Genomic DNA, 13,557 nt, shown 5'->3' with positions numbered 1-13,557 from the left:
TATTCCATACATACCCACGTATAGACGGCCATATATTCAAATAAATCCCATCATGAATAATTAAAAAGGAGACCCTGCATGACATTTTGTTTATTCACATGTAAGACAGGTCAAATTCCATTAAAATAAACTTAAGGAGGTACTCCACATAATGTACTGATTATGCCAGAGTCTTACTGACGGCATCAAGAACTGCTTAAAACCAGGGCTCTGACTGGGAAGCAGAAATATTTTCATTACATACCAATTTCCCTTCTAGCCCTTATTTGACCTTTCCAAGAGTCAGCCTCATAGCTCTGGGCTTCAAACAAGCAGCATGAGCCTAAAGTTTAAATTTGCTATATTTATTTTTCAGCTAAAGGGATTAAAAATTCATAATCGGTTTAGAAAGATAAAGAAAATGTATTCTGCCCTACTCTGGACCCCTTTTCAGGACCTGAGCCTCCTGCTCATCTTTGTTTCTATCCCCAGCACCAAGCACGGTGCCTTGGAGCCACAGACACTTAAAAGGTATTTGTTTAAATGAATTGGCCCTTCCATAACCTATTGTGACATATTCTCTGAAACTGTAGGTTTGAAGTTAGCTAAATATGAAATAAATTTAAAATGGAACCTTATTTCAATATAACAAAAATTTCAGAAACCATTCAACAGGTATTTCAGAAATTATAAATCAGGGCAAGGGTTGTGGCTCAGCGATATAGCGCTTGCCTAGCATGTGCGGGGTGCTGGGTTCAATCCTCATAAAAGCACCACATAAAAATAAATTAAAATAAAGGTATCATGTCCAATTACAACTAAAAAAATTTTTTTAATTAGAAATCAATAGTCATGAAATTGAAGATGTAGTATCGCATTAGCATAGTATCCTTTATAATTTTAATAAATTGGTAAAACAAATTTTAGATACACTAAACCAATGTATGAAAAACAGACATTGAAATGGTCAATTTTATAAATCAAACTTGAGTGGAACCAAACAAGTGCTTCCAAATAACCTCAAGTCAATAATTTACTGGGTGTCTTCTGTGTGCAAAAATACACTCTTCTAGGGCCTACTAAGACACACAAATCATAATAGCAATTGAAATTAATTCAGGATTATTAACTGGAAAATAACAAGATGCTACCTCCTAATTTATAACTGTTTGTTTGCCCAAGAAAATAGAAATGGTCTAATATTACACAGCGATGCAATCTAGCACATTAAGTGGCTTTTGAAAAATTACTTAATGTTGTATTGGATTGAAAAGGGCCTAAAAGGAGGAAATGGCTTTGATGGCTACTTAGATACCACGATAAAGCACAGATCAAGACATTTCATCCTTAGGTCCAAATTAGCTGGATGACTCTGAAGGTTTCCTAGGTGTTTACAGTAGCTGGTCCTCAGAGAGAGGCTGATAGCTGTGACATTCTTCTTTCTTCAACTCTTGCATCCCACAAAGTTGGCTGCTTTACAGAAGAGCATGATGTAAGAAGCTAAGGAGTGAGAGACATCAAGACTCTTGCCAGATTTCCCATGGCCTAAGTAACAGATGTAGCCATTAAGCAGCCACCAGGGGACGTAGTTATAGCAAGGTCCTGACAGAGGACTTGGGTAAGGCAGCTGCTCCACAAGAAGCATCAGCCAAGGTCAGCAGGAAGACCTCCAAGTCGGATCAGCCCAGAGCCACAGCAGTGGCAAATATCTCCCGGTATCACTGTGCTCCACATTTCAGAACCAGTATTGAACTGGGGTGCTGACAAAAAAAAAAAGGTCTATTCCCTGTAATAATGGTTCTTTCATATCAACAGTTCTTATAAAATCTTGAATTTGACATATTTATGAAGACCTATCCCAGTTATTTTCAGAACAGCGAGTTATCAATGAGAACATTTAGAACTCTTGAGATACAATTTACCAGTTGTAAACACTACACTGATCCTATGTAAATCAAAAAGAATACCCCAATAAAAAGATTTATACCAAGCCAATAGACACAGAGGCACAAACTTAGTAAATCACGTTTTTTCCATGTTGTTGAAGTGTGCTCTAAGGAGGAGATAACTAAATTTAGCCTACAAACAGACTTAAAATTTAAAAAATAAAACTAAATAAATAAAGACAAGAAATAATGCTGAACAAGAATTTTAACTTTTCAAGACATTTCCAAAAAAAATCTTTTTTATAGTAAGATTTTCCCAACTGCATAAGAATAAGTATGTTAGAATGAATAACTTTGTTATTTCTTCAAGAACAAATGGGTATATTCTCCTCTTTTTTTTCTCATTCATGATTATCAAAAGAGAATCACAAATCCAATTCATTCCTCTCTCAGATGTAAAAATGTGTCGATTTCTTTTTTTTTTTTTAAGAGAGAGAGAGAAGAGAGAGAGAGAATTTTTTTAATATTTATTTTTCAGGTTTCGGCGGACACAACATCTTTATTTTATTTTTATGTGGTGCTGAGGATCGAACCCAGCGCCCCATGCATGCCAGGCGAGCGCGTTACCACTTGAGCCACATCCCCAGCCCCGATTTCTTTACTTCTAAGAGAATACCATGTTGGGTGAAGCCTGGATCAGTAAATGTTATCAATAAGCACAACAGATTGTGACTTGATGACAGACTGTGACTTGGTATGAAAAATACCAATATTTCTTTTAACTATTAACATTTAATAGATAGGCAAGGAAAACCTATGATTTTAAAAAATAAAAATTACTTAAAAGTTATAACCAAAGAAGCACTTGAACAGCATGAGTCCTGGGAAAAAAAGATGATCCCCAAAAGTTATGGAAACTAAACTAAACCTCAACAGCACAAAGGTGCCCAAGCACAGCAGGCGCCCGTCATTTTCATCCAGAAGAGGATGTGAAGTAGATGTTTAAAACACTCATTCTTATAATTTTTATGTTTTTATGTATCAGCTTAAATTTTTTTAAAGAAAAAATATATTAATTCTTGGTATTATCAGATATTTTAATTTTTTCCAAATTAGCAGGTGAGATGTGCTACCTTATTGTACTCTTATTTTCTGTTTTCTTGACTGCATTCTTCACTAGGATATTGTTCATACCACTGTGTTCATTAAAAGGGCTGTTCATGAGGCGCTTGTCCAATAAAACACCCTCAGGTGGAAAGTGTTTTCCTGTCTCCCCTTCTATGAACCTGATGCCAACTAAAGATCTAGGCACCTACAGAAAAGTGGTGGCTAGAGCCCCTAGGCTTCTGGCCCCTGGTTCCTCTACCTCTGCCACTAATTCTTTATCACTCTCATCAAGAAAAGCTGAAAATAAGTGTGCAGGAAGAAATCCAGTTTGTGTCTGCCCAACTCCAAGTGGCAAAAAAAGAACAAGAGGTCTCTCCAGGCTATCTCCTGAAGATTCTGAAAGAGAATCAGATTCCTGAAGCAGCAGGAAGCAGTGGCTCAGGAAGAGCAAACAGAAAAGCCTGTCCTTTGCAACTTGACCACATAGATGACAAAAAAGAACAGGACTTTCTTATTCATCTTTGAATAATGTCGCCTGTTTGGTATTCCAGGATGTAAACTTTTATAGATGTGTTCGTTCAATTAGCTTTGTTGAATAAGCATTTAATTTTTAAAATGAGGCTAAGATTTAGTTATTCAAAAGCAAGTAGTTGTGAAATTAGAAAATTAAATAATGGTTACTTAGCTTGATATTCAACAGAATGCAATAAATGTTGTTTCTTTTTTCTTTGTATTCCTGGGGATTAAACCCAGGGGTGCTTTACCACTGAGCTCCAACCCCAGCCCTTTTCACTCATGAATTTATTTTTTAATTCTAAGACAGGATCTTACTAAATTGCCAAAAGATATTTATTTAACGCCATACTTATAGTCCATGCTGCTCAACTATGAAGTTTCTATAATATGTAGAAACAAAACACAAGTCCTCTGCCATTGTCCAAGTTATCTTCTGTCACAATGAAGCCTTCAGACCATACCTATAAATGGCTCTTCAAAAGTACCCTGCAATTTCAAAACCTAAGTACAAATTAAATTTTCCACCCTTTTTTCATGTGCCCCATAGGTGACAGTACCTCCGTTTTTAATGACAGTCCGCTGTTAAAGAATATTGTTGCGACAGCAATGTAGGATACAGTTATTTCTGGCTTCAGTGGTCCTAAAAAGAGAGAAATGAGCTACTGTTAGAAAAGAATTTCCAGTAGAAAATTTGGCATGGAAGAAAATTCTGTTGTAGGAGAGTGAATGCTACTTTAAATATCAGCACCGCACCCCACCCCATCCCACCCCTGCCCAGCGGAGTTGCTCATTTGCTGTGATGCAGCCCAACCCCAGAGAAGATTTTCCAGAAGGCCAGGATCAGGGCTCTCTGGCCCAGCACATTATCCTCAGACTGGAAGAATAAAAAAGCTCACAGGAGAGTAGAAAAGCACCTGCCTTCAATACAGGTCCTATGTGTACCACGCATGACTGCTGCTACAACAATCAAAATACCCCAAACTCAAAAAGAGAACCAATGAAAGAAGTTCCTTTCTCTAATATAGTGAATGTCATTTCATTTATTTTGGTTAGCAGAAATAAAAGCATGTATCCATACATGCCTTCAGTTCTAGTCTAGAGTGTTCTTTCTACCAAAATGCACGGAGCATATCCTATGTGAGATACTGCACACAGAACACTTAACTACTTGTGCTAGGTCCTGGGGACATGATAGTGAACCAGACAGGCCTGGTCCTTACCCTCCAGAAAATTCTCTCTGGAGCTGCACTGGCATCATTAGAATTATATTAATGCCATGAGAACAGGGGCCATTCTTATATTTAAGTATCATTTATTGACTTGTACACAATCAGCTTGAAGACCTAATGTGCTAACCACAGAACAATTATCCTTTAAAAGATGCAATTCTGAGGAAATGCCATTTTAAATCTGGGTACAAGCAGTTTTCCAGCAGTGGCAATTTTGTCCCCACAGATATCTGGCAATGGTTAAAAAGTGTTTGGTTGTCATAACTCAGCAGGCAGGGTGTGCTACTGGCAACTGGTGGAAAGAGATCAGGAATCCTGCTACATACACATCCTGGGAGGCGTGAAACAGCCCCTCTAACGATAAATTGTCATGTCCAAAATGTCATTAATATCCCAGCTGAGAAACCCTGATATATGCTGGATATACCAAGATCTTAAAATCTGAGATCACCTCATATTTGACATTCTGTAAAGCCCTCTGTACTGGATTGGGTAGTATCTTCCCAAAAGTCATATCCATCTAGGACTTGTGAATGTGACCTTATTAGGAAATAGGATCTTTGCAGATATAATCAAATTTATATGAGGTCTTATTGGATTGGGATTGTTACAAATCCAATGACTGATATTTCCCCTCCCTCCCCCCGCACACACAAACCAGTGACTCATATTTAATAAATATGGATACAGGCACACACAGGGAACATGGCCCCGTGTAGACTGAGGCAGAGCCTGAAGTGATAACACCACAAGGCAAGGAAGCCAAAGACAGCCGCAACCACAGCAAGCCAGAAGCAGCAAGGAAGGCTACTTCCCCAGAGCATGGGGAACACCCTGACTTTGGACTTCTGGCTTCCAGAACTGTGACAGAATACATTTCTGCTGTTTTAAGCCACCTGGTGTGTGGTAATTTGTTGCTTAGGTCATTTGTTGCCTAATTTGTTTTCCTTAAAGCAAAACAAGACAAAAATTATGGCACCTCCATACTCCAAAACCTTCTGCCATATCCACAGATACTGCTCAAAAAACAGAGAAGACCAAGCTCAGAAAAAAAAACACCATAGACTCATTCAACAAATATTTATTGAGCAACTACTGTGTCTTAGGCATTTGTAGAACAACAATGCATAAAAGAAACAAAGGTCTCCTCAAACACTGCAATAAGTATTTTATATACCTGGCATTAATACAAACCATTTTGCTGAGATCCGAGAAAGGGGAGCCAAAGGATGAATACAAGTATGAAAAGCATGATGTTTGGGGACAATAAAGGCTTTTCATCAACTTTTATCAGGAAGTACTTTTTTTATAATTGTGAATCTGCTCAGCAACTCAAACGTACTACTTCAACAGCTGAGGAGGGTGATTTAAGAGCAGATTTTAAAGCCGAGGAATCTGGCTTGTTTTGGAAGAGGATGGTTCCTAGGAATTTTAAATACCTTGCTTTTTGAAACTCATGTCATTTTTATTTTCCTCCTATGCCCTGCTTTTTTGAGATCTTATTCTTGTTAATTGTGGTTCTGTTCTCAGAGATGCCTCCAGAATTTCTATACAGGAGGGGTCAGATTTAGCAATATGGCTGCAGGGGAGAGCTAGGGGACCACAGACCAGCTGCACAGCCAGCAGGAGGTATTTACCTGGATTACATGTCTCTTTGTAGCTCAGGCATCCACTTTTGTGGATAATAATAATAATTTACTTCTTTTTGTTATTGTTGTTGTTGTTTTGACAGAGCTGAGGCTCAAACCGAGTGATTCATTTATGCTAGTCAAGCACTCTACCACTAAGCTATACCTCTAGCCCACATAATTTCACTTTTTAAGAATTCTTCCCACGCTCTACACACATATACATAAATACACAGAACTATTTAACTAAATTGGTATAATTCAATGAAATAATCCTGTACTTTTAATATTTTAAATACTAAAGATCAGGTATATTGTCTTTTATAATAGATGCATATATAAGTAACTCTAATCTACAAAAGGACACGGTGAGGTTATTCCAGGGCTACTTACAATATACCTGTAAAGGAGAAAGAGGAATTAATTTTGACTTCAGAGAAGTTACTTCTGAGACATCACTCGACCAATAGGCTAACAAATGGCTCAAGTTGGGAATGTGGAACTAGACGTCACCTAACAGAAAGAAAAACTTAGTAAATATTTGCAGAGCAAAGAGTTGAAGCTGAGACATAAAAATGATATCTGGCCCTTCCTTGAACTAATAATTATGTTCTCCAAGTCACCAAAATAACTTGATTCCGATCTTAAATGGCTAAACTGAAAATATGTTTTTACTTTTCTTTTTTTTTTAATTTATTTATTTTATATTTTTTGTTGTAGGTACACACAATGCTTTTATTTTATTTTTATGTGGTGCTAAGGATCGAACCCAGTGCCTCACACATGCTAGGCAAGCACTCTATCACTGAGCCACAACCCCAGCCCATGTTTTTACTTTTCTTTTAAACAAAATTCAAAAAATATTCATCCACAAAAATGGATTGGGGTAACACAATCAATCAAAAGAAAAATTGAAAAAATGAGGCAATTTCTAATAGGAAGAAAAAAGAAAAATGTTTGGGAATACTTAAGAAAGCAAGGAGGGCTGGGGATGTGGCTCAAGCGGTAGCACACTCGCCTGGCATGCGTGCGGCCTGGGTTCGATCCTCAGCACCACATACAAACAAAGATGTTGTGTCCACTGAAAACTAAAAAAGAAAAAAAAAAGAAAGCAAGGAATTATTGCCATTTCACAAAAGTCACTCATTAGCAAAGTAAATTACATTTTCAAACATAATCCAAAATATTCTAAGATATTTGTGGCGATAAATATAGGTTATATCATGGTTCTATTTTTTGTTTTTGTTTTGATACTGGAATTGGACCCAGAGGCACTTAACCCCTAAGCCATATCCCCAGCCCCTTTTTTTATTTTTTTATTTTGGAACAATGTCTCACTGAGTTGCTTAGGGCCTCACTAAGTTGCTGAGGCTGGCTCTGAATTCATGATCCTCCTGCCTCAGCCTCCCAAGCCGCTGGGATTATAGGCATGCACCATAGCGCCCAGGTCCAGTTTTTTTAATGGAAAAACAAAGCAACTTCCCTTTTAGGGTTAATGTCTTATTAACAGCAATAATTTAATACACAATTAGAAAGGACAAACTTCCTCTATACTTCCAAAGAAATCAACTTTTCTCTTCCCAAGAATGAATAGAACAGTGTTGAACTGCCATAAACTCTAAGGTGTGCAATAATAGTGCAGGGCTTCCCTGTTTCCCATTAGAACAGGTTGTCAATATCTCAGGATCTACATATTTGTATCTTCTAAGACATTTTTTAACCTCCTATATATTTAAAAATGAAATATAAGCCAGAGACAGTGTGCATGCCTATAACCCCAGCAACTGAGGAACCAAGCAAGAGGATCACAAGTTCAAGGCCAACCTGGGCAAACTTGTTGAGACCCTCAACAAGTTTGTGAGACCCTGTTTTAAAATAAAAAATAAAAGGGCTGGAAATATAGCCCAGTGGCAAAGCACCCCTGACCTCTGTGTTCAATCCCCAGTACCAAAAAAAGAAAAAAGAAAAAGAAAAAAAGAAAGAAATGCAAATGAGTAAAAAAAAAAAAAAAACAAAAAACAGTTAACTAAGAATTAAGTTATCTAAGCTAATATCTACTATACTTCTTTCCATTTGGAAAGTTATTCAACTTATTTAATTTTAGGATTACTAAATCTATAAATTTCTTAGCACACTAACTCACCAGATGTCAGTAAAGACTTTTTTTAAGGGAGGTCCGACCACACATATGTGCAATACTTTAAAAGTCTTACACTTAAAAATAGAGTGTAGGGGCTGGGGATGTAGCTCAGTGGTAGAGCATCAGTGGTAGAGCATTAGTTTAGCATGTGCGAGGCCCTGGTTTAATCTCCAGCACTTGAACAAAAAAGGAAAGAAAGAAAGAAAGCCACACGCTGGCTTAAAATACTTTGTATGTTCCTTCCAGTTCTTAATATTCTACTTCTACTCTCTTATAATTAAGCAAAGAAATGAATTATCCTCTATTAATGCCATAAGGACGAATGGAAATGGGAAACAATATTTCGAAGATATAATAATGTACCAAAACTTCAATAAGCAAAGGCCAAGGGAAGAAACATGATTATAGGATCTAGCTCATATCCGCCACTGCCAGGGGAGCTGGAGGGAACTGATTCACCATTCAACAACCTTCCTTCTGGCCCAGCATTTAGGGAACATAAGGTAAAAGTAATTTGCAAACCTAGCCCCCACAGATTTAAACTTAAAGATCATACGTCACCAGTGATTTCATCTTAAAACTGAGCAAACAGATCTAACACCAGAAGTTCTAACTAGTGAAGTCTATGTTGCAGATCGCTACAAACATGGTCTAAATCTTACTGCTTGGTTAGTTCCAGGCACAGAAGGTCTTCTTTGACAGAACCTGAAATACCAGCTTTCAGAAGAATTTCTCAAAAGCTTACCAAGAGGCTGTGTCAAAGAAGAAACCCATATCTTCAGAGGGAGAAACCACTAGGAATAACTGGCTTATTCTCACAGTTATGTACTGTACATATTTTGCACTAGGTATAGAAGAAAAAAAACATTTTAAACAAACAGAAAAGCTTTCATCTCCAAGATCATTGTTTAATTCATTCCATTTAAAGTGATTCCAGAGCTGAGGTGGTAGATCACCTGCCCAGCATGTGCAAGGGCCCGAGTTCAATCCCCAGCATTGTAAAAAAACAAAAAATAAAAAGCACATAACAATTCCAAAAGCAACTTAGAAGGAACTACTATTTCATTCACTTCCACCATGTTTTCACAAAGAGGTACAAACAATTTCAAATATCCTCGTGAGCACTTCCTACTATAAAAAGATCGTGTGTTCTCTTCTGTCCTTATTTGCCTTCCTTGTGAGACTTAAGATACTAAACCTACAAATAAACTTGAAGATTGACAAGGTCAAAAATAAATGAAGAAATTCAATTAATGTTGATGAAAAGAAGGACGAGATTGTCTAAAGGTAGAAGGAGGAGGTTCTAAAAGGCGAATGATATTTCCAGGGTTCCCACCAGTGTCCTCAGGCCACATTACAAAGCTTCCAGTATACAGACTTAGGTAGGTTTTCAGCCCATCTGCGTTTCCTTGCCAAAATACACATCACTTATGGTTTAACACAGTCTGTATCTGTTAGACTGCTTAGTACAGCTACTGAGTGCCAGCAGCACACGGAAGTCGTGTCCTGTAATGAAAGAGTGCAACGTGTCAGTCGGCTTGGGAGTTTCTGGAGTGGCAGCAACTCCAGCAAATCCTCACTCTCCAACACGTGGGCTACCAAATCTGAGCTGGGGCAGTGTGACTATTTCCCCGACACACACACACACACACTTTTTTTTTCTCCCCTAATGTGCGGAGGGGGAGGAGTCAGAAACCGACTAGAGAATGAGGTTCACTCCAAGAGGGAGATAAGGAATTCTTATCTATAAGGGCAGCCTGGAGTCCCTTGGGATGGGATGCTACTTGGAAGGCCAGAGGAGTTAAGTTTCCCTCTCCGTAACCGCACTCCTAGACAGTGAGGCTGGTCATTGATTGCTCCAAGAAAAGGCAACCTGCCCTCAAACGCCTTTGCCTCGCTCCTAACTACAAGTCCCCTTTAGGGTTGGAAAATGACAGACCGAGCGGAGGGCCGAGGGACCCGCCGGGCTGCCCACGGCTCCGGCGAGAGGCACTTGCGACTGCGGCTCGCCCCTCCTTCCCCGGACTCGCGGGCCGGTTCCGAGGCGGGAGCCGCCGCGCCGCCAGCGGAGGTGCGACTTACCCCCGTTCACGCCCACGGACGGCTTCAGCTTGGCTCCGGCGATCGCCAGCACTATCCCGACCATGAACCATTCTTTCCTCATCCTCTCTAGCAGCCTCATGTTTGTTAGGGTGGGTGGGTTTTGTTTATTTGTTTGGCTTTTTTTCTTTTCAAGCTGCGGTCCCTGAATCCCCGGGGCGTCTCCACACTTTCCTGGATCCCTCCAGACATGCAGCAGAGCAAGTCAAATTGCCACTTGTAAACTAAAGACCAGAGGGTTGCTCCGGCGGCTTGGAGGAGGGCTGGGAGTAGTAGTATCCAGTGACAGGAAAGTCTCACTGAGCGCCGCCATCACTACCACGCGCCTCCTAATAGGCGCGCACATGCGCCCCTAGCCGTTCCGGCCGCGGGGTCCCAAGCGAAGAGGATCTGCAGAGGAGACTTGGCCCAGACTGACAATAGCAGGCGATTGGGAAGGAAGACTGGCCACCGGCTGGGCTTAACAGACGCGCTGCCGCCCAGACCTGCCAAAGCTAGGGAATGAAGGGGACCTAAAATTGTCTTTTGCGCCACAGGTACCCAGCCTCATCAAGGGTCTTTCTGCAAAAAACCTTTAGGCAAAGCTGCCCGCGCCCCTAGAGCATGCACGCACCGAGAATCTCTCCTCTGCGGTGCCATGAGCCACTGGGAAGGTTCGGCGTGCAAGATTTGGACAGGAATTTCTGGGTTGGAACGGCGCTGGCTGGGCGCAGGGTTCTGAGGCGCGCTTCTTCGGGACATTACGACGCCTCCCGGACGCCGGCGTTGACGTTGCGCGGGGGAGGGGCGGCCGCTCCAGCTCGCCGGGTTCCGGGCTGGAACTGCCCGACCCAGACGCGCTCAGCTGTGTGCGCGGGAAAGCGGCTCCTGGTCTGGGATGCGGGGTTGGATTCACAATCGGGCCGCGAGCGGACGCCCAGGTTCACCGGACCCCTTCCTTCCAGCAGCCTCCGCTGCGGGAGCAAGGCGGGACGGACCTCCGGATCGGCCGCCTGAGGGTGGGCGCCCGACCCGCCTCCACTCCCACCCACGGCCAGCACCTGCGGCCGGGGCTGGGTAGTGCCAGGGAGCGGCAGGGAGGGCGTTCGGTTTCTCCCCAGAACTGACCACCCAAGCAGCAGGACGGCTCTGGGGAGGGGTCAGGGACTCCAAAGCAAAAGTAGTGAGGGACTGAGGGGTGTGGCTCCTCGGTCTCTTCCAGTGTTTTCTAAGTGACCGTGACACTGATAGCCTCATGAATGGACTCCTTACCGGTACACACTGTGGGAACCTCAACTCCTCTCCATTGTGCATCCAAATAAAGACACAAACTACTGTGACATTTTGGGGTAGCCTGACATCTGCCACTTGAATGATTAACTGTGGAATTTTAGGTTTGAAAGGGATGGTTTGGTGATGCTAGACTTTGAATTCCGAATTCATGCAAAGCTTGAAAGAGATTCATCATGTACTTTCCCCTGTTTAGTTTAGCTTTATCATGATGACATGACTTGCTCCCCCAAAACTCAGCTGCCTTCAGCAGTTGTGATATCAGTTGTAGGTTACACAGCACCCCGTGTCATGTAAATTATACATCAGACAGCGTGATGAAAAGTTAGTCTCAAGATAAAAAGAATAGGGAGACACAGATGATATTAAACAATTTACCCTGAAAGGAGAGAAGCACATGAAGTGTGATAAAATCAGATGTTAATTATAAGGCAGTCACAAGGAAAATGGAGGAATATGAAATACATTTTATGACACAAATTATTTTCTTATGGTAACTTGTTCGGAAAAGAGTTGTGTATCTTGGTCATTGAAGGGTATTTTGGTATTTAAAGATCATTACAAGAATTGAGCTGGTTTCACTTTGTGGCTCTTCACAAATTTTTATTTGCTAAGATTGATCTGTTTAGAATCCATCTCAGAGACATGTTTCCTTCTTGGTTTTAAAAGTACTTGAAAGAAAAGAAAGCATTGCATTCAAGGCTGGGGCTCCAGGAACAAATATCAAAATGGATGGCTTCAACACAACAGTAGTTTGTTGTCTCACAGTTCTGGAGGACAGAAGTCCAAAATCAAGGTGTTGTCAAGGCCACACACTAGAGGAGCATCCTTTCTTGCCTCTTCTGGTTTTTGGTAGCTGTCTACATTCCTTAGCTTCCCTGGTTTTATGCCTTCTGTGCTCCAGTCTCTGCCTTTGTCTTGCATAACATTTTGCTGTGTGTCTGTCTAGTGGCAACATCATTTCAGTCTCTTCATCTGTTTTTCTGTTACCCCACTTTCATATGTGTCTTATAAAAACACTTGTCATTGGATTTAGAACCTACCTACCTAATCCAGAGAAAACTCTCAAAATCCTTTAATTAATTATATCCATGTATATCCTTTCCCCAAATTAGGTAACTGCTTTGTTGAATAGTGTCCTCCAGAGATTCGTATCCTTCTCAAATCTCAGAATTTCCAATTTAGCTGAAAATCAGATTTTTGCAGTTTTAGTTAGTCAAGATGAGGTCTTTACCTATTAAGACAAGGCCTAAATTCAATGGCTGGAGTCCTCTTAAGATTATAGTGTGAAGATAAACAAGAGAGACACACAGAAGGGAAGACCATGTAGAGATGGAAGCAGAGATGTACCTGCAAAATAAGGAAAGCCCAGGATTGCAAGCCACCACCAGAGCTAAGAGAGAAACAGGACAGACTTTCCCTCAGTGCTTCCAGGAGGAAACTGGTGACACTATTTCAGACTTATGCCCTCCTAAACTGCGAGAAAATACATGTTGTTTTAAGCCACACAGTTTGCAGTAGTTTGTGACAGTGAAGCCAGATTTACAGATAGGTAGTTGGTGTAGTTAGGTAAATCGGGTCTAATATCGAGTAAAATCGAGAAAAAAAAGATGAGAATGAAGGCCATATTGAGAATGGAATCCAGGAAAAGGGGAATTGAAGATGTCCCCAAGGCCCAGAGCCCATCCCAAGGAAATGTTAAT

General features: G+C 40.8%; 1 protein-coding gene across 1 annotated transcript in view; it reads right to left on the bottom strand.

The window, feature by feature from the left end:
- Positions 1 to 10,833, bottom strand: part of Slc10a7 (solute carrier family 10 member 7) — a 240,798-nt gene extending 229,965 nt beyond the window's left edge. Inside the window, exons 1-2 of the mRNA XM_076864330.2 lie at positions 10,568 to 10,833; positions 4,046 to 4,128 (exon numbers count right to left, since the gene is read on the bottom strand). Of these exons, the coding sequence (XP_076720445.1) occupies positions 4,046 to 4,128; positions 10,568 to 10,667 (183 nt within the window). The 5' untranslated portion in view covers positions 10,668 to 10,833. The remainder of the gene's footprint in view (positions 1 to 4,045; positions 4,129 to 10,567) is intronic.
- Positions 10,834 to 13,557: the final 2,724 nt, after the last annotated feature.

The sequence above is a fragment of the Callospermophilus lateralis genome, chromosome 8 (assembly GCF_048772815.1).
Source record: "Callospermophilus lateralis isolate mCalLat2 chromosome 8, mCalLat2.hap1, whole genome shotgun sequence".
Taxonomy (NCBI): Eukaryota; Metazoa; Chordata; class Mammalia; order Rodentia; family Sciuridae; genus Callospermophilus; species Callospermophilus lateralis.
This window is presented reverse-complemented; position numbering and strand designations above follow the sequence as displayed.